Source organism: Nyctereutes procyonoides, unplaced genomic scaffold, assembly GCF_905146905.1.
Source record: "Nyctereutes procyonoides isolate TBG_1078 unplaced genomic scaffold, NYPRO_anot_genome, whole genome shotgun sequence".
NCBI classification, from domain to species: domain Eukaryota; kingdom Metazoa; phylum Chordata; class Mammalia; order Carnivora; family Canidae; genus Nyctereutes; species Nyctereutes procyonoides.
The window spans coordinates 49,296,964-49,322,169 of NW_026575049.1; the positions used below are offsets into that span (position 1 = coordinate 49,296,964).

Here is a 25,206-nt window from a genome sequence, read left to right on the forward strand (position 1 = left end):
CTCTCTCTGCCTGTGTCTCTGCCTCTCTCTCTCTCACTGTCTCATGAATATATAAATAAAATCTTTTTTTTAAAAAAAGAATCTAAATAAATAAATAAATAAATAAATAAATAAATAAATAAATAAATAAAAGAATCTATTTTAATGTTCTGCAAAGTAGCTACTATCGAATCTCAATTTTATAATTGGGAAAGCCAACACTTGTGTTTGTCTAAATTCACACTGCAAGTAAGCAGCTGAGCTAGGATTTGAACGCAGGCAGTTTGAGTCCAGAGGCTTGAGGCACTACACCATACAGGTGAGGGTGTGGGCAGAGAGCTACCAGAAGGTTAAAAACAGCCACTGACAAAGTACCACAAATAGGCTTTGACTACAGTTAAGTCATGCCCCATTTCATTTGAGGTTCTTAAGCTCCCAAGTCTTTTTTTTTTCTTCTCATTTGTGGCATTAATAAATCTATTTAGATAATGGATTTCTACATTTAAAGAAACCAGCATCCTATCCAAATTAAAATTGTTGGCCCGCAGCCCGTATCAGAGCTGCAACTCATCCTGAAACTCTCCCTTGCTTGGTCTGTACTGTCACCTTTCCAGGTCATTAAGAACAAAAGGTTTGTGAACAGATTAAACACAGGCTGTTTGTGTTCTGCTTTTTGAGCACCTATGCCTGTTTCAATGCAGACTACATGGTGTTGATTGGAGTCTGTGCCCGTAGATTTTTAGAAATAACACATGCCGGAATTTAGCACCTTCTTACAACAGCACAACCGTGTTTAAACAATTCCTTTGAGAGGACCCTGTGCTATTACACCAAATATTTATAAGTTTATCTCACCACACTGCCTGGCATTCTGAGTAAACCTGGACAGAAGTATGGAGATCAAAGAATTTAATAACCAAAAAAAACCTCCTTTCACGCTCTATCTGCCATCAAATGAAAGTATTAGTGAAGTGGTATGGAAATCCTCTTTAGCATGCCTGCAGCCACCAGCCATGCCACTTAAGATTTAAAACAATGCGATTGACTGTTCAGAATCCACGGGATTGGGTTGTATGCGTACGTTAGTGTATTATTTCCAAGTTGCCAGTTTCCCCCAGATTAGCACATTTTCATTTCGGTTTTATTAAAGGAGTCAGAACATGAAAGGGGATTTAGCACAGTGGAGATGTCAACCACGCTTCCTTGCCGTCATAGAGTGGCTTGTTTGGTTCAAGGCAGCCGTGCATGCGAATCCAGCAACGTGACTATAGGACTAAAAGACAAGCCAAGTGGGATTGATAGAAAGGAAAAGACAGAAATACAATGATGTAGTGAAACCACAGCTCTCTCGCCCCGGGTGGGAACTTCCAGTCCTTGATTTGATTTCATATGGCCCTACGGTCACAAAAAACACGACACAGCATAGTATCAGCTACACAGTAAGTGCTTTCTTATGGCATTACTGAAATGGCTTGGATGAGCTCAGCATGGTGTTAAGCGTTGTAGGGACGCAGCCAGATACAGGAGACCCAGCCCCTGATCACCCTAGGAGGTACCGACTGTCATGGAAAGTGATGGTTTTCCATGAGAGTGCACTCTGTCCCATCAGAGTGCTGGGATGGAAGAAGGCTGGAAACCATTGGTCCAGGAATTTACATTCTAGGATCCTTTTACCCAGAATCAGCTCAGACTGCTACCCCAAGCCAGGAGGTGTGGGGTTGGCTTTTTTTTTTTTTTTTTTCACATTTGGTGTGATCAACCTGATGTTTCCATCTAAGCAGGTTATGTATTTTTCCCACAATGGAAGGGAAATACTGTTTTGTACCTTCTCCATTCAAAGTCAGCTACCTGGTATTTGCTTATCTTTAAAACTGTCAGGAGAACTTTGCATAATCTTTGGAAAGAAAAGAAAAGTAAGAAAAGAGGGACAATAATGATGTTGATAGCTGGTTGTAAAGTGAACAATTCAGTTAACTGGTCAGTTGTTTTGTGTACACAAGATTGAAAAAAGATTCCTTGATTGCTTATCCCTGAATGGACTTGGTCACTTTACCATTAATGTGGGTACATTCTAATCCTCTGCTTGGGGAGCAGGATTTCTCTCTAAATAGAATTAAGTAAGCAAAGAAACAAAAACGCAGCTAGAGAAATAGCAAACACAATAGCAGCTGCAAAGACATGCTCAAGAGCTGACCTAACCAGGACCACAGGCTTTATTTACAGTGGTAGTAGGTGCATGAGCCTCCTGGAAATCCAGACCTCAGGTATGAGCTCTGTAGGTACTTCTTTTGGGGTTGAACACTGGAAGTAATTAAGTGACTTCTGAGTTTCTGGAATCAGAGCAGCAGCTACATGGGCTGCTTCAATCCTGTGTGAGGTCCATCGCTAGCATCTGAGCTGGATGGAGACAGAGAGACTCAGTTCTTCTTACTGAGCTACACATGCACTGAGCCTGGACAAGATGGGGATACACAAGAAAGGAGTGTTGTGAGCCCCCTAGCTGTTAGCTCTTACAAACGGATACAAAAAGATACAGGAAGTTTTATGTGTGGGAAACCATCATTTTGGTGTAATTACACACTAGATTGGGAGGACCAGCCTGAGCTCACGGGAAGAACACTGGTAAAGGACAAGACAGTCATATGGGCCATGACTGGGTTGGGGAAATGGAACTAGAACAAGAATACTTTTATTCTTATGCTTGAAAACCTTTAGAAGGAATAATCCATACATCCTTAACGTTGGCTTCAAACAGCTGACTGCTGGTGACGATAGGCTCCAATGAGCAGGCAACGTTTTCTTCCTAGTTAGGTTATCTCTTGGTATCATCAAAGACAGAGTTGGCCTATGTCACCATCTTGCCCAGAATGGGCAGACCAGATTCTGGGTGGGCAACAGGCACAGAGCCTGAAACCTTTGCTGGATGACCAGGCCGCTAAGTTGGGAAGATGAGTGAGGGTAAAGGTTCCTGATGCCTTGCTACTTTCCTGAAGTCTAGGGCAACAGCCAGGGGCAGAGGATGACAGCCTGATGCCACACCCCAGGAGTGGCACCTGATGAAGAAAGCAGCAGATGGGGGAAACCAGGAGGAAGCCTGGTACCGTGTGGTGACTCTGAGGTACCAGATATTGACATTCCGATGATGTGGTGAAGTAAAAGAAAGAGCCTCAGCAAAGCCACACCACTGTCCTTTTCAGGGGCCACATTCCCTGTCAAAACCCTCTTGATTCTGTCATTTTCAAAATGAGAAGGAAGGATAAACTATTATTCCCACTTCAGACACTGCCCTTGTTCGTGGCAGGAGGTCACTCAGGTGGGCAACACCGTGGACGCATAACCTATGTGGGGGCTGTTCCAATCGTATGGTCATGACGTGTCAAAAAAACTTCTTTTCCATAAGATGTTGAAGATCCCAGTAAAAGGAAGGTATTCTCTGATGTGTGGAATGCAGACTCTTCCCCTTGCCCCCTGGCTTTGACACAGATGAAAGTGCGTGGGACAGGTTGGCAGTAAGTTGAAATTGCTCTCTGAGCAAAGTGCTGCTCCAATCAGAGGCAGGAAATGTTTATTTGAGCTTTATGGGGTGAGTCAGTTTGCTACAGCTTTAGGTCACTTTAAACCTGGCACATCCTGTGTCGACCAAATCATCATAGTTTTTAATCAATTGGAAACAAACATCAGATGCATATGAATGAAATTTAGACCTTCTCAACCAGCAGACTATCATGTGGAATTTTTACCATTTGGCCAATTCTGATCAGGTTAAGACTTTCCCACCTGAAAACAAGTGTCTCCCCTTTGACCCAAAGTAGGGCAGACTCTACCCTCCATGGCTTCTAGAAGGACTCTCCTTCTCTATTAGCTGGAGGATGAGTCTCCAATAAGAAGAAGGATGTTTACTGTGATGAGGGCTTGCTTTCTTTGTGGGGAAATAAAACTCTTTCGGTTAAGTTTCCCAGAGTGGTTGGATCTTGTCTTTGGTTCTACCAAGGGGGTGGAATCGAGAAGAGGGAGGGTTGCCTGTTGTTCTTTCTCAAAGATAATGAAACGTTTAGGACAGTGGAAATCGGGAAGAAATGGAATAACTTTAGGCTGCCTTCTTCCACTCCACCTTGTACTCTGCTTCCAGAATAGCTTTGCTTCAAGTCAGCTTTAATCATGCCATTTACAACTCAGAAGATTTCTAGGGTTCTTTGCTTCCTACCTGTGTTTTTAGAATCACCTCCTCCCCACCCCACCCCCCACCCACCAGGGCCACCACCAATCTGTCTGCCTCCTACTGACATTCAGAGTTTATGCGCTGTTTCCTAGATAGCAAGTTTTTTTTTTTTTTTTCACCTGCATCACTCCCATCCTCCCCATTTCCAGCTGTGGTGTACCTTTTTGCTTACCTCTTCCTTTGAGAGGGTGTCCCCTGCCCACCTCCTAACCCTAATTCAGATCCGTGTCAACCAAATTCCTATATAACAATGGCCAGTTCTACCAGGACCTGGGGAAAAATAAATGTTAGGTTACAGAAAATAAAATATAGAAAGGGTTTTCCCATGACTGTTTGCTATCACGATCTTCTGTACATGTGAAGGCCTGGATGACAGATGATTCTCTCTCTATGGCAGCTCAGAAAGTAATGACCCAGATACATAGGTTTCACGATCTGATTCGATATAGGAGGGTTTTTCACATAATAGAATGTTCTGTGTTGCTTTTTTTGTGGTTTCCCGTGTTCAATTCCTACTTCTTAGAAACCAAAGCCGTGGCTTATGTCATCTTTCATATCCCCCAGGCACCCACCCCAGGGCTGGCCACCCAAGAAAGACCTGTTGAATCGAGAGATTAAGTGATGTAGATATGGAGGGGACAAGGAGGTGTCACAGAGGGTGAAGTGAGGACCCATGATTCCCTTAGATGATGCATCAGAGAAATTGTTCATCCTGTCGCCAGTATTTCAAAGGCTGACGGTTCCACATCCAGTCTTTTGTTGGGCACCCATGTGCAATTGATTCAAAAGCGATAGAATCTTTGCACATATAAACAGCTAGCAAATGATGGAGAATGTGCGTCCAAACAAATCCAACTGGCAGGACATGTCGTGCTGCTGAGAGGAAGCCTCTGGCTATCCATCACACCTTGAAAGATGAACAGGGCAGGCCTAGTTTTCCCTTCCAAGGTGGGAAAGGTTAGTGCTCTGGGAAAACAGAGCCCAATGGGAATTTCAAATACATGGTGTGGCCCTTCCGGCTTGTAGGTCATGATTAACTATTCTTACCCTAAATGGCCATGACATATAATCTCTTTCCTAATTTTATTATTTTACTTACTATCACAAGACCGTAACTTTTTTTTGACATTCAGGTGAGATTAAGGGAGGCGGAGATAGAAGGCTTTTAAAATCTTTGATTACCTCAGAAAACATATTTGCTTACTTTACCAGGAAGTTGGGTTTTTGTTTTGTTTTGTTTTCTACTGATGCCAAGAGGGGATTAATGAGTAGCTGCTGGGTTTGCCAGCTTTCTTTTGATTTCAGTTTATGTAATTAAGCAGTTCCCAGAATGACTTGAGGTTCTCATTCTGCATCAAAACACGCTTCTCAGATGTGTTAGGTGTGGAGGTCAGAAACGATCCAAACTCACTGGACGGAGGGAGGGGGGGGGAGTGAAAAACGGATCTTGCTTTAACATCGGTCCCTCCTATTTAAAAAGCGTTGATTCTGCTTTGGGGCCATGCACATTGAGGTATGTGGAGTCGAATGCAGATCACAATGGAAGTTCAGAACGAGCTAATGTTAGAATAACTCAAAGTGAGGTTAACAATAGAAATAACACAGGGAAACCAGCTCTGGTTTACTATTGAATTTCCAGCAACTAGAGCTTTGTGCATGGTGAATGTTCAAGAACTAATGCATTTGACAAAGACATACTAGTAACCCACTGTGTGCCAGGCTCCGTTCTAGTCGCTAGAGATCCAGTGAGGAATTAATGACAAAAATCCCTCCCTCGGGATGCTCACATGGAATGAATGTCGGGTGAACAGATTTTTATTGAGTGTCTCTTGAGTGTCTCCTTAGTTGTGGAGTTCAGAGCTGGGAGCGGGGGCATGGGGGTCGCTAAGAAGAATAAACTGTGTTCCTTAAGAACTGACCATCTCACTGGGAAGTGAAGACACTGCCCACAGAACAAAAAAACTGCTCAAAGCTGTAACTGAATACAGGGCAGGGTGCTGATAGAGACAGAACCCGGCAGGGTGGAATCGATCAGAGTGGGCACTCATCTCCAGATTCCGCAGGCAGTAGACTCTCTGCAGCATGCCGACGTGTCTCTACTTCCCGAAGCAGTACGAATTTGCAGCTACAAAAATCAGAGTTCCCTTTGGTTCCATTTCTCCCTTACAGCCCCCTAAATTTTTTTAGTTCTCCTATCCACACGATGATTGTTTTTAAAGGGAATCACAGCAGCTTTTCTTTGGGGGTCAGGCTAGTTCCCTTATAAACTAATAGGGAAAAATTCCCAATAGTTCATGGCCTCATGAAACAGTCGCGCAGCTGGGGAAGAAAGACATGAACAAGTTACACAAGTAAAACCTCCACTGTTCTGAATGCTACAGGGGAGAACATAGCATATAATAAGGAGATTTGACCTTGTCAGAAAAGTTAGGGACAGCTTCTTAGGAGAAAAGATAGCTGTACTGGAATCTCAGGGATAAGGAGGGATTAAACAGGGGAAGGGAGAGGGGAACCTATCCAAGCAAGGAGAATGGCATGAGCAAAGGCCCTGTGGCAAGAAGGAATTTGCTATTGGGACAGAAGGAATAAGGGGTGGCTGAAGGGAGAGGACTCAGAAGAAGATAGATGGCGTGGATCATAATAGGCCATCAAGCATATGGAGGTGTTTTCTATTTATTCCAAGAGTAATGGGAAGCCCTTAAAAGAAAAATCTGGTTTTTCTTTTAAGAAGAGAAGAGGGGGGAGGATTACACTCAGATTTTCATTGCAGCAGGGTAACTGCCTGTAGCGTGATACGCATTTGCTAAGGGGACCAGGCCGTGTGGGCAGCATTAGTAAGAAGGCACTCAGCAAGAACCTAGACAAGAAGTGATAATCCCGTGGACCGGAATGGTGGCCATGGGCGGGCAGAGACAGAAAGAAGTAGACAAATGTCACAGGTACCGAATAATCAGTACAAAAGTACAACAGGGAGAAGCAATGGGGCTTGGTGATGGATGTAAGGGATGAGGGAGAGGGAGGAACTAAGAGTGACTTTCAGGCCTCTGACTTGTACACAGGCACCCGGAATGAGGACCTGTTTGCTGGGGGAAGATCACTGAGTCAGCTTTGCACCTCTTGGGTTGGATGCGGTTGAGGCATCTAGAGGGAAAAGCCAGAAACACAGCTGGATACATGGGTGCATGGCTCCGGGGGGGCGGGGGAAGTCTGGTGTGGAGGTTGACATTTGCGGGTCACCGGTGCTGAGGTGCGGTAGACACTTGTGGCTGTGGATGAGACCACTCAGTGAGGACAGACTGAGGAAGGGCCGGGGTCGGGGTGTCTAGAACCCGGCCCAAGGGATTCCAGCACCTGATGGCTGTGCAGAGGAGCCCGGACAAGCAGGCCCAAGACAACCTGCCCAAGGCGGGGAAGGAAACCAGCCTGAGAGCCAAGGGAGTCAAGTCCTTTGGAAGAGAAAGCGATTCGGGGAAAATACTGCTAAAAGGACAGCAAGTGAAGACTCGGTGATGGTAGCAGCTATGCTGCCATCGGTACCAACAGGAATAGGGCACCTTCACGGAGCACCAGTTGCAAGCCAGGCAATTTAACGTACAATCTCATCCCCGTAAGGGGATGTAGACCCACATCTAAGGTGGGCCCTATATCATCCACTTCTTACAGATGAGAGAACTGAGCGCAGAGATGAAGTCCTTTGCTGAGCCCACATGGCCAGTAAGTGACAGACCCCTGTGGCGGCTCTTCTCTGCCACTCCACGGACCCTGTTAATGATGTGTGTCTAGGGTTGGTGGGATAAAAAGCGGTCAGGGAGCGGGGAGGAGTATGGGGTATGGGGAAGCGAGGTTTTCTCCTCTTGAAAGCTTGGGATTCTTTCAAACACAGCCGAGCAAATACAACGTTGTTGCTAAATCCCAAGCCCAGCTGGTGACCTCGGGAGGGCATCCCAACGGTTGTTTCTGACGGCCTGGCTCAGCTAGGCCAGGGCAGGGCTGGCTGCGAAACGCAGCCGTGCTTGCTGGAAAAGGCTGCTTGCCCCCCGCGTGCGAGGGCCCCGGTTCTCAGAGTGGGGTCTGACATCACCTGGGAACTTGTTAGAGACGCAGATTCTTGGATTCATCACCCCAGGTCTTCTGAATCAAAAACTCAGGGGTAAGGGCAAAATCCGTGTTCCAATAAGGCTTCGTGCGACCCCGATGCCAAGCTTGAGAACCCATGCTCTTGGTGGGGGATCCTTGAAGACAGAAGAAGAAAAATCTGAATGATGTATAGTCCGTGTGCCTCTTAGACACCTTGGCAGAGACCAGGAGGGAGTGGGGCTAAACCTGGGCTGCACTTGGCAGTCCCATGGGGAGCTTTGCAAACTACCGCTGCCTGAGGCCCACCCTCAGAAACCCTGGTCTCCCCTGAGTGTTGGGCCATTGGCAATGAGGATTTGAATGGGGGAATGGGCGATTGAGTGAATGGTTGGCAAGGCAGCCTGGATCCTTTTGAGTCCAGAATCGTACTCTGGGGAGAAAAACAGGGCAAGCCTTGAAGGGGAAGGAAGACAAATGGAAGGGCAGCTAGACCGCAGGCCCACTGTGAGTACCAGGGTAGCGTGGAAAAATCTAGAGACTGCTGGGGGAGAAGGAGTCTGAACTCCTAACAACGCTTAATGGTGGCCTTACTCGCAAAGCAATGCCAAAGATAAATTAAATATGCCATCAGGACTGCTTCTTGAATAGAGAAGGATCATGATTTTTACTCAGTCTTAACGGAGATGTCTCTAGTAATTTTGGTTGAAAACAATATGCTCACCCCCTCCTGGCAGCTTCACCTAGACTCTGTCTGGATGGTAAGAAGGTGCTCTGCCCCTCTGGTCTCTCCAGCGTCACTGTTTTCCTTTTGCTCCTTGAACCTTCCTCCCCCACGGACCCACTCAGCTCTCACCCTCGGCAGTGTCACTCTGTCCCCAAATCCTGGGATTGGTTCATGCCCCCTACCCCCACCTCCTTGCTGCCTCAGGCCCTAGCTGTGTCCAGAATCCTCCGTGGCCCCCAGTGTAGAGAGCCAACCTTCTCTTGCTCTGTCATCTTTAAGGCACTCTGCTCCTGTTTTGTTTTCTTCATCCGGCCCATTTCCCCGTCTCCACCCCTGGATCATAGGTTCCACAGGAACAACAGCGCTGGCTTGACAGTCTTTGCCTCCCACCCGGTACAGTACCCCACTCCTTACGGGCTTAGGAAATAGTAGTCAAGAAACTGCCAAAAGTGCCTTTCCATCGTCTGCTTCACACATTGTCATGGAGTGCAGAGGAAGAAGGCCCCTCCTTCTTTAGAAGGTGAGGTGTGAGTGTGGTTGGGCCATTCAGAAGGCCACCTTGAGGAAAGAAATCGTAGGAAATGTGGCAAGATGGGAACCCCACAAGGCACAGCCTCCAGAGTGAAAAGTGGCCCTCACAGAAGGGGGCACTCGCAGCCCCATTCGTCTGTGAGACTTTGTAGTAGTTTCCCAGGGCTGCCTTCACACATTACCACCCACTGGGGGGTTATTTATTTATTTTTTTAAAGATTTTATTTATTTATTCATGAGAGACACACACACACAGAGAGAGAGAGAGAGAGAGAGGCAGAGACACAGGCAGAGGGAGAAGCAGGCTCCATGCAGGGAGCCCGACGTGGGACTCGATCCTGTAACTCTAGGATTACGCCCTGAGCCAAAGGCAGATGCACAACCGCTGAGCCACCCAGGTGTCTGCCCCCCCACTGGGGGCGTAAAACAAAGTGAATCTATTCTCTCATAGTTCTAGAGGCCAGAAGTCTGGGACCCATGTCACTGGGCCGAAACCAAGGTGTCTCCTGGACCCTGCTCTCTCCTCAGGCCCTCAGGGAGAGTCCATCCATCCTTCCCTCTTCCAGCTTCTGGTAGCTGCCATGTTCTTTGGCTTGTGGCCATGTCACAGTCTCCACCTCTGTGGCCGCGTGGCCTTCTCCCTGCTTCTCAAGTCTCCCCCTGCCTTTCTCTTCTAAGGACACCTGTGATTGCATTTAGGGCCCCCCCTGGTGATCCAGAATAACTTCCCACCTCAAGATCCTTATCACATCTGCAGAGTCCTTTCTTTGCTGTCTCAGGTAACATTCGCACGTTAAGTGATTAGGACGCGGATAATTTGGGGGACCCATTATCCAACCTACCACACATATAAAGGTAACTGGAGCCTCCAGAGGGAGAGACTTACCCAAGGCCACGTTTCAAGGTCATCACAGAGATCAAAGACCCAGGTCTCCTTTCTGTCAGTTTTGGGCTTCCCCCGCTAAACTAAGCTGATGTTCATAAAAGTAAAAGAAAGATATTTCAAATAACACCACGTACCCTAATCCGTGTGCTGTCTGGATTTTCTCTCTTCTGTCTTGTCATGATTGGGTGCTACCGGGATTCACCTACCACTGCACCTTCTTCCCCCCTGACTTCAGGCTCAGGACACCCTCTGGCTTGTGTGGGCAGTGGCCGTGGAATTACCTAAATGGCATTTTCTGCTCTCCTTTCAGGACCGCCTCTTTTTCGTCATGGAGTATGTAAACGGTGGAGACCTCATGTTCCAGATTCAGCGTTCCCGAAAATTCGATGAGCCTCGTTCCCGGTTCTATGCTGCAGAGGTTACGTCAGCCCTCATGTTCCTCCACCAACATGGAGTCATCTACAGGTAGCTCTTCCCTCCTCCTGCCTTCCCTGAAAGTGAAAAAACTAAAGAATTCTCCAGACACTTGAACTGACTTTGGCTCCTGCCCAACTGGTCTCTTAGCAACCCGCTTTAGATTAGTTGTTTGTTCTAATTTGCTCACAGAGGACTTTTTGGGGGGCTGTTTATCACTGTGAATGTTAATATTTGAATAGCCTCAGGAGATCTGACCTGCTGTTTGTGCCAGTTTTGATCGAAAGCCCAAGCATGGCATTTTAGAGGCTTGGCGCCCAGCAACCTTGGAGTGACCTTCATCTCTCTCTCTCTCCCCCACCCTCTTCCTTCAACATCAGGGGCATTCTCTTTACTTTTTCCTCCTGTGCCATGAACTTCCTCCCCTTCCCCACCTCTTGCCACTTCCTGAGTTTGTTTGGCTTGGTAGTCTCCAGCAGATAGAATCGAAGGAGGAGGAGTTGCTGGGGGTGGGGGGGTCCTCTGGGTTTATGATTTGAGGAGGAGGGGAAGGGAAGGGGAGCTAGACAATATCCAACAGGAAGTTACTGCAGATCATCCAGTCCCTTACTGCCGCCCTGTCCCCCTTCCAAGAAAACATGGAACACACACACACACACACACACACACACACACACAAATTTTCCAGTAAGGGAGCAGGGCTATTTACGCAGGCTCTTCTGTGAGGTCAGGAATTCTGGGAGGAGTAAATATTTATAATTAGCAACAAGGACACTAACGTTCCTTAAGATTTTCTCAATGGCTGTCAATTTCTTGACTCGGTTTTTGCTCCCCCCACCTTTTTTTTTCGGTTGGGTAGAAGAATAGCTGGTTGGGTTCAACCCAGAACTTAGTCACTAGAACCTTCCTGACCCTCTCCTGGGAGCAGTGCTCTGATTAAATGCTCATCGAGGGGTTCTGACCAACCCTCACTTCCTTTTTACTGACGACTCTTAGTTTCCTAAAGTATGTGTCTCTCTGCTCAATAATAGTCAGTGCCTCCCCCTGGCCTACACAATAAAGTCTGAACTTCACAGCCTGCCGGTCACGGCCCTCCACACCGCGTGTGTCCATGTGTTTGCTGCCTATCGCTGCGTAACAAAATACCACAGACTCCAGGGCTTCAGACAGAACCCATTTATTATCTCTTGGCTTCTGTGGTCCAGGAGTTCAGGCACGGTGGACCCTGGCCCTTGGCTTGGGACCTCTCTGTTGTGATCAGGGTGTCACACTGCATGCTTGTCTGAAGTTTGGGATCCTCTTCCTGGCTCACGTGCTAGTGGGCAGACCTCAGTTCCTTGCAGCACGTGGCTGGCTTCTCCAAGGCGAAAGCCTTTCAAAGACAGAGCCTTTCCTGCTTGGAGTCTCTAGCTTCAGGGAAGGCTTGGACCCTCTTTTAATAGGATCACTTGATTAGATTAGACCTCCCCAGGATAATCTCCCAATTTGTTTAACTCAAATGATTAGGGACCTTTATTTCATTTGCAAAATTCCTTTGCCCTTTAGCATCACATTATCGCAATAGTGACATCGCATCACCTTTTCCACGTTCTTTTGGTTATTCCAGATGAGATTGGGCCAGAGTGAGACTCATTGGGACTCCACTTAGGTTGTGTCTGCTACAGTGTGGCACACCTTTCTCTCCTCACTCCTCACAGCACTTTATTTCGAGCCCACCAAGGCTCTTCTTTTTTCTCAAACTCACCTGCCAGCTCCCAGGGTGCCTGTGCTTATGCCCCCCTCTGCCCTCCTCTGTCCAGCCCAGAGGCCTCACACAACACCGCCTGCCTGCCCAAAGCCACAGCAAGTTTCTCCACCACCCACACTTCCATTTGCAATCTGGGAATGAACAGGGTTTGAGATTTTTGTTGCTGAGCCTACCACTGTCCACCTTGTGTGAACGTTAGGCATCACTGTGGATCCCTCACTAAGTTACAAACTCCCTTAAAGACCTTTTTTTCCTTAAATCCCTCAATCATCTTATTTTACATGCTCTTCTTGTCTTACACAGAGTAAGTAGTCAACAAATGACCATTGACTTCAATTACTATGAAACCCTAATCTCTGCCCCCTAAACAACCCACAAGCCAGTTCGAGAAACAGGAGTTAGGTATATGAAGGGCCCACCCATACTACAAGCAGTGCCTTGTTAGGTGCCAATGACAGGAAGAAGGATTGCTATCCTTTGAGACATCACCCCCACTCCTCCCCCATGGCAGTGGGTATAATCATCCAGCTTACTAGCAGGGATTCAGAGACTTCTCAAGTAGCTTGCTCAAGGCCCTACATGGTCAGTTGCAGACCTAGGAAACCTAAGTGACTGATGAGCTCATGCTATACACCATGACACCTGTCACCCTGCCGTTTCAAGTCCAAGTCCAAACTCTTTGGCTTGTCATTCCAGGTACTCTAAGACTCACCTCTCTCTTACATGTCTATGTCTCCCCTTTCTGCTTCCCTCTCATCACACCTGTGAACATTTGTGCTCTGTCAGCTTCCAGAAGCCATACTTTCCCCTTCTCTCCACCCACCCCTCCTTCCCACCGCCCTGACCAATCTTCTTCAGTCTTGGTATCACCTGGCCCAGCTGCTGCTCCCCCGCCCCAACCTCCATTCTCTAAATACTGCTTCTCCCTGGGGCCTTCATCCCTCCTTCCTCTTCCCCTCACCGTTCTGCCTGAGTGATGCCAACATGTGCGTGCTTTCAGATGAGTCCTGTGTGCCACTCTGTGTCACTATATCCAGCCCCTAGTTCTCCTCAACCCACACAAGCGCTCCCTCCCAAACCTCTCTAGGGGCCTGACCTTTGGGGCTTTCTGCCTTCTTTCCAGGTGAGTGTGTAGTGTAGTGGTCTGCTGGCCTGACTCCCTCCCTGCCTCTCGGATCCCTGCCCTCCTCTGTGTCCTCGCCCTCCGTTGCCACCCAACATTCCTTGAAAGCACGCGGTTGTCACACATTCCCCTTTTAGCATCCTGCAGGCTCCCTCACGCTCTGGCCCTCCTGTGCACAGCTCTGTGGGCTGGCCATGGCGCAGGAGTGAGTGGCGGATGGTGTCTAGGTGGGCTCTGCTTGTGTGGCTGGCTTCAGCCCAGGAATGGGGTGCTTTTTCTACCAGGAGGAGGTGGCTTACTATGTCTCTCACAATGATACCGCCTGTGCTGACGGGGCCCTGGCGGCCCCCAATGATCTTGTGACTCTTATCACTGCTCCCTGTAACCATATATCCCACTCTAGGTGCTCCAAATTATTTGCCACTCTACCCTCAATACCATTCTTTTTCCTTTCTCTGAGCCTTTGTACCCCCGTCTCTGGAAATCCCTTGCTCCTAATCTGTGTCTTGATCAATGAGTGGTTCCCAGTTCGCATCAATGTTCTGACTGCCTCAGAGTCCCTGGTTCAAAAGGTTTGGAGATTCCATAATACTGGTGAAGGGGAAAGAGATAAAGATACTGGTGAGAAAAAAAAAACAGCTCTGAGATTATGATCGCTGAGGCTGGGTGATGTGCACATAAGGTTTCACTATCCTATCTACTGCTGTGTCTGTTTTAAATTTACTGTCATTATATTATCTTTTTAAAAAAAGAATAGTAATTCCAGGGTAACATTCCTAGAGTCTTTGAATCAGTAGGTCTGGAGTGAGGTTTAGGAATCCAGATTTTTTTTTTTTTTTAAGTGTTTTTCAGGTGACTTGAGGACCAGAGATTGAGAAATATTCCATTCTGCCTCTGAGACTATGTCAAGTGCCTCTGCTATGTGAGGCCTTCCCTGACCACCCAGCCTGTCCTGGGGATCATGTCTTCCCTGAGCAATGTAATATCTCACTGTACCAAGTGTTTAGCAGGTTCCCTTTGCAGAGCTTATGTTTTTACTTAAGATTCCTATTCTGTGATCGAGAGCTCCACACAGGAGTTCTTACCTGGTCGGCCTAGAACAATAGCCTGCTTATAGTCGGTGTTCACTAAGTATTTGTTCTTCTAGTCCGTAAAGCTCCAGAGCCTTGCAATCCAATGGGTTGCTACCTCATAGGCGTGTGCTTCTTAAAAGTCTGCGTTGGAAGCATTCCTAACTCCTTGACCCTAAAAGCCCCTCACCCCATTCCTTCCTATCTCATTTTATGGGTTGATGAGGATGATGTGATCTCTGTTTCTCATGTTGCTTTGTGTGAAGCTGCTACAGAAGAGGCTAAGGGGCAGTGTGTGTGCAGCTGCCTAGGGAGGCTGTGTGTGTGTCTCCACCTATTTGCCTCTGGCTGTTCTTAAGCCCAGGCAGAGACCATATTTTGGGTGATACAGGCGCTTATTTGTGAGATTGGCAAGACCAGATTTAGGAGGAGAAAGCTGATTCCTGGAGTGGAGATTGAATTTTCGGCCTTCCTGCTGGAATTTATACATAAACTAATTGGCAGCTAATTGGCCAGCATTCAAGAACTAAGGAAAGAAGTCCTTTCTCTGGCTGGTGGCTCACACTTTAAGGAGAGCCCACACTGCCAGGCATTGGCCCCCTTTCTTCTGGTCCTTATCTGAGACAGAGTCCAGCCTCTAGTGGCCCAGGACACTGCCTCTCTGTCCCCTGCCAGGAGTTCTTAGGACTCCTCTGTGTGCTATGGCAGAGGGTGGCAGTGGCTCACTGTGTGTCCACTCTTTCCAGCCATGACTTAAAAAAAAGACCTCTTCCATCTTTACACACACACACACACACACACACACACACACACAGTGAGAGGTAGAGGTTTTGAAGGACAGGCCTTCTTTAAGAGTGGGTTCAAAGTACTTTCTCTTCCTCTACATCAGACTCGGTGCCTGTCCATTTTCCTCTGAGCTGCTCAGTGGGAGCAGCTGACCCTCAGAGAGCGCATCTCTCTCTATGCAACATTAGAGGGAGATGGCGTGATCCACCTCAGGCCAGCTGGGGGCCCTTGGGAAGATAACCAAAGGCTTGGCAGTCAGGAATGTATCTTTGTATTCTTTCAGAGTTCAGAAGGCAGGACCACTGTGGCAGAACATGGTCTCTGTCACGCTGGCCAAGCATCTTATTACCATGCCTCAGTGTCCTCACCTATAAAGTGAGAATGATAATTGTATATACCTATCTCATGAGGTTGTGGAGATTTTGTGATTCAGTAGGCCTAAATAATTTTTGAATAGTGCCTGCCACACAGTAGGTCCTCAATAAAGGTTAACTAATTGTATCTTGATTTTTACTAAAATGTATTGAAAGAACATTGGAGATCTTTTATTCACCCCGAGCTCCAAAAGGGATTCCTGGAATAACATCAGAAGAATGAATGAATTCCTTTTCTCCATCTTATAAAATTCAAATCCTTTTTTTAAAATTATAAAAGTAGCAGTCCTAGGAAAAACAAAAATTTAAGCAGCAGAGAGGGGCACCTGGGTGGCTCAGTGGTTGAGCATCTGCCTTTGGCTCAGGGCGTGATCCCGGGGTCCTGGGATCGAGACCCACATCGGGGTCCCCACAGGGAGCCTGCTTCTCCCTATGCCTATCTCTCTCTCTCTCTCTCTCTCTCTCTCATTCTCTCTCTCTCTCTCTCATAAATAAATAAATAAAATCTTTAAAAAAATTAAGCAATGGAGAAAGGCATAAACTCAGTTTTCCCTTCACCAACCTTTTAGCTAAACGGTTTCTAGAAAATCCTTCGAGAACTATTCCTGAGCAAGTTCCTGAACCTCTTTGGAACTGGCTTCCGTTGACCTGGAGCTGCATTGTCTCTTCCACACTGGAGCAGACTGTGATGGCTCCAAGTCAGACTAAGGGGATAGAGGTGAAGGATCTGAAAACAAGTGGGGAATGACAAGGCATTTTACTCATGGGAAGTCTCATTAATGATTAACATCTCACTTTGAGCACTAAAATTTAGTCCTTATCTAGCACAGGGGAAGTTATGACTTCTCCCTTAATTCTTTACAACTTTCCACGCTCGGGGAGCCACGAGGGGAGAGGTGTCTCTGCCTTGGCCCACTCTAGATCACTCTGTACTCAAGAGGAGCTTAGGAAGGGCTTTCCTTGTTGATGATCCTGTTCATAAAAAAGTCAAATAAGAATGAAGAGCATGGAACAAAGATTTAGGCAAAACCCCTGAGGACCTAGTAAAACTGGATCTTAAATGCCTTGCCCTCAGCGTGATGGAAAGACAAAGCCAACAAGGGGAGGCTTGGGAGGGGTTACCCTGGACAGAGCCGGAGACATACTGACATACCGTGTCTCCCTGCGAGTCCAAAGGGGATGGCGTGTGCCTAGCCTGGGGAACCGATGCTCAATCCCTGGGATCATCTCCTGCCAGTGGCACAGTTCAGCATTTCTTGACTTGGGTAAGATCTCTAGGTAAAGCCTGTGCTAAAAATTGGAAGGTCTAATATTTAGACCCCTGCCTTCTTTCATTACATTCTCAATTTACCTAATGCTAATAAAAGCAGAGGAGGAAGAGGCATTAGAATGATGGTTTCGTTCTCTCTTCCTAGTCTTCTATGATCTGCCCTCAGAAAATCGCTCAGGACCCTCTGGGATCATCTCCCCCACAGAGTGGTATCCTCTGCTGGCAACATTCCTCCAGCCATTCTAGAGAATGATACTGTGATATAACACTGCTAAGGATATAAGGGCTGACTGTGTAATGGAAAGGTGTCGGGAATCTCGAATGTTAGATCAAGAAGGGCCCAGAGACAAACTACATCAACTCCATTTTCTAGATGCGGAACTTGAAACCAAAAGTGGGCAGGAACTCACTTGAGTTTACACAGTGAGGTACTATAAAGCTTAGATGTTATCTTAATCAACGATATCCATATAGATAAAGATTCAAACCATCTTTCAAGGTGCTTCAACAAATAAAAAGCCGTGTTCTACCCTCCTCCCACTCCGATCTAGTTTCCTCTTCCACAGAGACAACCATTTTCAGTTTTTTCAACTGATGCTTTTGGTACAGACCTTTGTATTTCTGAATAACATGCTTTTTTGGTGACTTTTGTAAAACTTTATTCTAGGCATTATGTACTGACTTTCCACCGCAGAAGTGAGAGTTGGCTTCTTTGCCCCCCTCCCACCTGCTCACTGCCCCGTGACATCCACACTCCCATCCCAACCTCCCATCCTCCCTTCCTTTCAGTAGAGTTCGCTATAATTGTGGTTAAATGGATATGCATTGTATAAATTATTATGACTGTGTAGCACTATTTCGAGGGAGCCTGGGTAGCTCAGTCAGCTAAGAGTCTGCCTTTGGCTCAGGTCATGATCCCGGGGCCCTGGGATTGAGCCCAACCTAGGGCTCTCTGCTCAGTGGGGAGTCTGCTTCTCCTTCTCCCTCTGCCTCTCCCTCCTCCATTCCCCCACTCTCCTGCACTCATGCTCTCTCTCAAATAAATAAAATCTTAAAAAAAAATATTTGGAACTAAGCCATGTGGTAAGCTATTACTTTTCCTATACTTTTTCTTTGTTTGCCCTGGAAATAGTAATTATCTCTGTACTTTCTATGTGCTTATTAGTTCAACACAAACTCTACAAATTGTCCACATCTCCCTGCAGGATGTTTCAGTGCAATGGGTACTCTATCAACTTCATGTTCGTGGGTAGCTGTCTCCTGGAGTCCTCCAACCACTCCAGTATGGACAGTGCCCTGGCGGCTGCTGCCTAGCTGTCATCCTGGGCTGTCCCTGTACTACTGTCCTCATGCTTCCCTCAGCCTCTCTCTTTTGTGAGAGCTCCTGTCTCTTGTATCCCACATCTCTTTCTCAGTACACTCCCTTGGTGTAGTAAAGCAGCCCCAGCAGTCTTTTGAGAAGGACGGCAATAAAGTTTTTAGACTTTCCCTTTATTTGTAAAATCATCTTGGGGCACCTGAGTGAGTCAGTTGGTTAAGCATCTATCTGCCTTTGGCTCAGATCATGATCTCAGCGTCCTAGGATCAAGGCCCATGTTAGGGGGAGGCCATGGGGAGCCTGCTTCTCCCTCTGCCTGCTGCTCCCTCTGCTTGTGTGTGTGCTCTCTCTCTCTCCAATAAATAAATAAAATCTTTTTAAAAATAAAAAAATCATCTTACTCTCAAACTTTATAAAGACTTTGGGCTAGGTGTAGAATTCTGGATTGAAATCCATTTTCACTCAAAATTTGAAGGTATAGTTCCATTGCCTTCTACCTCACAGCGTTGCTGTTAAGAAGTCTGAAGCTATTTCACTTCTTCATCCTTTTGTATGGATCTATTTCTTTTTCCTGGAAGCTTGTTAATGATGTAGCATAGGCCACTTTTCATCCATTGCACTGGGCTCTGCATAGACTTTTTCAATTTAGAAAAACATATCCTTCCATTCTGGAAAATATCTCTCTTTAATGATTCTTTCTGTTTTCTCTTTCTGGAACTGTCATTTGGGTATTGGGTTAGTCAACTTGGGCTTCATTGTAGGCTAACCTGCCTACCTACAAAGTTGGGGAACACCTGACAGTCCATACTTTCAGAACTTTCCCCTTAGAGTGTTCAGATTACCCTGGGAAGAATCTTCCAGCATTCTGCCCAAAGAGAAAGGACTTAGAGATCAGGACTATAGGAGCTACATGAGGAGACAGACCTGGAAGGTCCTGCTTCTAGGGTACATGATCCAATGGGCCCCTCCATTTCCAGGTCTGTACTCTGCTGCCTCTCCTCTGCCACCATCCCACCCTGGTCTAGAGACCCTCTCTCTCTCTTCTCCAGAGAATAAACCTCTGAGGCCAGGGAAGGGGCTGTGCAGAGTAAAGAAGAGAGTCTGAGTTTGTAATCACTTTTCAACTGACTGTTTTGTCTCTCTCTCCACCTTCATCTTCAGAAATAACTGTCACTGCAAATTCCTGAGCTTTGGATGGGATGGAGGACGGGAGATTCTACAGCATAAATGTAACCATTCTCGACTTTCCCCATTGCAGGTTCTTGATTAAGCTCTCTCTCAAGTCTATTTTTTTAAAAAAGACTTTACTTATTTAGAGTGTGTGTTCTCAGTGTGCATGAGCAGGAGGAGGGGCAGAGGGAAAGGGGGAGAATCTCAAGCAGAATCCCTGCTGAGTGTGGAGCCAGATGTGGAGCTTGATCTCACAACCTCAAGATCATGACCTGAGCTGAAATCAAGAGTCAGATGCTCAACCGACTGAGCCACCTGGGCATCCCCCTTCTAGAGTCTATTAAATTGTTTACCACTCCTCCCTTTGCTTTCCAGCTTCCAAAATTATGTTACTGTTATTTCTTCTCTCCTTCTCCCCATCTTTGTAGGTTTGGGTCTTTGTGTGTAATTTTGGGAAGGAGAAAAAAATAGCTGTGGCTATGCAAGCCACTCTCTGTATCCAGAAGTCAATAATAATAATAACAAAAACAGCCCCAGCATACCACACCAGCAGTGGCAACATCAACCACGGATAGCAAGACCCTTACTTAGCTTTTTTTATAAACCTGACAACACTGTTCTGCATACTCCACACCCAGTAACTCATTTCATCATCACCGCAGCCCCCTGCAGGAGAGCCTGCCATGATCCGTGGGATCTATGATCTTTCTGAAGAAGGACATCTTGCCAGATCCCACCCTGCTGCTGCCACTGTCAGGTCTCCCTGTCCCATTGCTGCAAGCTGTGATTTCACACGGGAAGCAAAGTTGTATATTGGAGACAGCACTGGTTTGGACTCGGAGAACGGCAGCCGGATCCTCACTCTACCTCATCTTTGTTATGTTTTCCTGGGCAGGATACTTAAACTGCTTGAAAGGTAGTTTCCTCATTCTCCTGTGGAATTACCAAGACTGTCTTGGGAATCACGTGAGAAAGCGGTTGCAGACGTCCTGAGTACAATCCTTGGCACCTGGGAGGCTCCATACATATTGGTTAGATGAATAGGGGGTGTAGGGCTATGGAATCAGAGGAGGTTATGTACTGGATTGTGTCCTCTCCAAATTCGTACGTTGAAGTCCTAATCCCCAGTGACTTAGGATGTGACTGCGTGTGGAGGTAGGGTCTTCAAAGGTAAAAGGTAAAATGAGGTCACATAGGTGGGCCCTAATCTGATATGACTGCTGTCCTTAAAGAAAAGTCGGTTAGGACACAGAAATGTACAGAGGGGGACCATGTAAAGACATGAGACGACCCATGTACCAGTTGAAGAGAGAGGCCCCAGGAGAAACCAATCCTGCCAGTACCTTAATCTGGGACTTCCAGCCTGGGAGAAATAAATTTCCGTTAAGCCATTCAACCTATGGTCCTTTGTTACAACAGCCCTAGCAAACTAATAGTGAATTCCTAGCATTGCCACTTACTAATTGTGTCCTAATCTCCCTGAGCCCCAGGCTCCTCACTTATAAAACAGAGCTGATAATAATCAATAAAATAAGATGGTTAAGCCTGTAATCTTGGCATATATTGAAACACTCAAATCAGCTAACGGACATGAAAGGCCTCTGGAAGCCTTGCAAGGCTTGAAGAGGTACAGGCACACGACAATGATGATGGTGCCATAATACTCTTGTTCGAGGGGTACAGGATAGTGGATGTGTGATGTGTGACATACATGCTAAAGGGCCCACCTAGGGCAGGGCCAGACCTCAGAGCTGGGTGCTATTCCAGAGAAGAGAGCCTCTTCTTGGCAATATTCTACTACTGTGAGTACTTGAGAGGCCAGGGAAGGATCAAGCAAGTACTCCAGTGACCAATGGGCTGAACAGATGTACTTGCATTGGAAAGCTGCAAAGGTCTGACTCTGGTGCCTCAGACTTCTTGGGTTCCGTTTGCATCCATCCATCTCCATGGGCTCCCCACAACACCTCCACCACCCGATCCCTACGTGACCTGCTTTAGCAAACACACTAAGTTTAGAATTGTGTGTTTCGGTAACGAGTTATTCTGTCCCTGTACTGTGTTGTGTCATTGAAGGGCTTGCCCTCCTGATAAAGGAATGCTAAATAGCATCAAGAGTTTCTCAGGAGTAGTTGCTGTTCCGTGGGTTCCGGTTTACTTAAATGTGAGATCACCTTTACACCAAAATGTACTTGTGCAGGGTTACCTGCCAGTAACAGCATGGGGTGAAGTCACTGTGACATGATAAAGGGGAGGGATAAGGAGGGGCAGAGACTGAGCTTGCTTGGGCGGAAAAGCCCAGTTACATTTCTCTGAGGAAGCCACGTTATTGCTGACCTGATCAGAAGTAGAATTCTGATGCTCAGAGCAAATGGGAAGTTTGGAACCAGAGGGAAATTCCTGATTAAATTTGTTTGAGTTTCCACTAATAGTATGTGTTCAAAAGGGGGGGGGGAGTATGTGTTCAAAAGGGGGGGAAAAAAAAGATCAAGGACCTTGTCATCTATTTTTGTATTTCTCGTAATACTTTCCATAGAACTGAGAACCCAATATTGGTGGTCAAGGACTTCAGGGCTTGGGCTCTGTCTTCGCTGCTCATTAGGTATATGATTTTGGGCAAGGAACTTACTTCTCTAAAACCTCGTTTCCTCATCTGTAAAGTGGGGTGTCACCTTCCTCAGAGGGGATATTGCCAGAAGCAAATACGCATTGATACCTGTAAAGTAACTAATGATTGTGTCTAGTACAAAGTCAGCGCTCAGTCAGTATTAGCCATTGTCATTATTGTCATATTATTCTGTTTCACAAGTGGCCAAGTGAATAGCTGATAAGCTTCACTTTGTCCATCTTGAAAATTCCACCGAGTGTATCCTTGTCCACTGACAAATGGCTGAAAACACCTTGTCACGTTAGAGCTTCCAAACGAAGACAAGTCTGAGGAGGTGGGACCTGCCTTAGGAGGAGGGATTCCTGTTTATCTCTTATAATTTTATGACTATAAAACATGCTCTAGAAAGTAGAAATCTTAGAGCATGTGTTACTGCAGTGCAGCCAACAGTAGAGCCTAAATCCTCCTAGGTGTAGTCAGAGGATTTTGTTTCTTCAGTGCCTTTGGCTAATGATTGAACTACTAAAAATGGGAATTGTCTTAGCAAACAGTGGGTGACTTTACCCCATGGTAAGCAGAGTGCACATGACCATCTAAGCAGGTCCTGTGGTCTCTCCAAGCCCTGGCTGAGTCCAGAATGATTCAGGCTGGGCAGTTGGGGGCAGGGTGCTTCAGCACATGGAGGCCATAAGGGTCACACTTAATTGTCTTTACTTCTTTCTTTGGTCATGTGGTAACAGGCTGACCATTCCTGCAGATTAATTATCATAAAACAAGGAGTTGACGTACTCTCTGGCTCCGAAGCCTGCAATCACTCTCTGTTATCAGGATGATGTCTAGACTACTTCTACCTCTTACCCAAAGCCATCTCCAAGCTGACCCTCTTAACTAGCTTCATCTCTGGGATTTGCGCACATTCTCTGTTTACCCCCACCCCCACCCCATAGCTTTTCAAGTGTTTCTCCTGCCAAGCTCCTCCTCGAATGTTTTCTTAAGCCTGGCAGGTGTCCCCATTGACAGAGTTACACACACTGTACATGTGTTGCCTTGATCCCGAATGTGGATGGCCACAGCAGGACCCCTCCCTCTGCCTTTTCCTGGAATACCATACCTTCTTTTGCACTTTGTATTTTCTCTAACTCAGTATCTTTTGAGATTCGCTTTAGCTTATTTCCCCTGGCCCTTTCCAGCACAGTCCTCCTCCATTTAACATTGTGTCGGTTACATTATATAATAGTATTTCTCCATTGTATTGTAACTTTCTTGGTTGAAAGATCATAGAGAGCTTCCCCCAGTTACACTAAACTCATGGTTTTGCCCCATGGCCCTTGATTTCTTTGCCAACCCATTCAAATATATCAAGGAAACACCTACGGGAAGATGGGGGAATGTTCTAAACGTATTTGAGCACAGGATGAATTTTCTAGTGGACTTTCTTGCTGGGTCAATGTTTCCCTGGGCTCTTTTTCTGTATGCTCTGTCCCTTCCATGAGTCTTTTTATTCTCTAGTATCTGGTTGATGAATCTGGTTGATGATGCGCTGCGGTGGAAGGAACCTGGGGCTGGGAATCAGGGCCCAGAACTCTAATAGGCTCTGCCTCAGCCAAGTGACCTTAAGCAGATTCTCCTTTCTGGGCCTCAGTTCCCTACATGTCAGCAGGATTGGTTGATCTAGTGCAATCCTAAAATGTTGGTCTGAGAATGTCTTGAACAGAATCTGAAAATGAAACTCTGGAAAGCGCCTCCATATGATCTCAGCAAGGCTCTGGAGGTAACTGAATCCAAGTAGGAAGAGCACCTGGTGCCCTTTGGAAGGGTTCAGAGGAGTGGCCCGCTATTCCCAGGATCCCTTGGAACATCAGACGTCATCAGCAGGTGGTCCCATTCGCTGCTCTCTGAGTATGAAATCACCATATGTGAGTTCCCCACCCTCATGTCTCCACGGTCCTCCCTCTTAATCAAAATGAATAGTTTTTCAAGGCTCTGCTGTAGACAATTTAAAAGTTTATCCCTTGAGCACTGGGTGTTATTCTGTATGTTGGTAAATTGAACACCAATAAAAATTAATTTATAAAAAAAAATAAAAAAAATAAAAAAAAATAAAAGTTTATCCCTATAATGGGCAGCCTTGAGAGGCTGAAACCCACCATACAGGCAAGAAGTAGCTGAAGTATCCCCATTGGGCTGGTTGCTTGGAAAATTGTGGTCCCGTTAGGCCTGAGAATCTCATGTCTATTGGGTCAAAAACCCTGTCAAAAGTGGCACATGTGTCTGATAAAATTTGCTCCCTTACTAGAAATCTGCTAATGTAAAAGCATTCATCCAAAGGGGATTTCTGTTTGGGTATATACCTTTTCTTGAGAAGCAACAACAACAACAAAAAAAGTGTGTTGTTTTGAGAGCACTGTGCTTAATTAAGCATATGTTCATGTATTCAATCAACAACTGTCAAGTCCCCTTGGCATGTCAGGTGTGTAGGACTTCAAGATGCCATGAAAAGGAAAAGACACATACTCTGCCTTCTTGGCCCTCAAGTTTGGGTGGAGATGCCAGACAATAAAACAAGCAATAACCGTGAAGACTGATAAGAATGATGATAGTGAAGGTCTAGGGAACTAGGGAACCACATAACACAAATACCTCAGCTCCTTGGAAAAAGTCAAAGAAGGCTTTCTGGGGGAAGTGACCTCTCCCATAGAGGCCCGATGGGATAAGTAGGAGTTGGCCAGAGTAAGAGGATGTGGGAGAGTGAGCCAAGGAGTGGGAACAGGATGTGCAAAGCTCGGGGTAGGGGAACACCAAATGGGCCAGTGGGTCTAAAGACCTTCTGCACGCCTATATCTCAGACGACGAAGGGAGGCCTGGCGAGCAGCGAGGTTTGGGGGAAGGCCAGGGTCACCATCCTGTTGGGCC

General features: G+C 46.5%; 1 protein-coding gene across 2 annotated transcripts in view; it reads left to right on the forward strand.

The window, feature by feature from the left end:
• Positions 1-25,206, forward strand: part of PRKCE (protein kinase C epsilon) — a 560,172-nt gene that overhangs the window by 391,741 nt on the left and 143,225 nt on the right. For both annotated transcript variants that reach the window (XM_055328672.1, XM_055328671.1), the window contains exon 11: positions 10,727-10,881. In XM_055328672.1, coding sequence (XP_055184647.1) covers positions 10,727-10,881 — 155 coding nt within the window. The remainder of the gene's footprint in view (positions 1-10,726; positions 10,882-25,206) is intronic.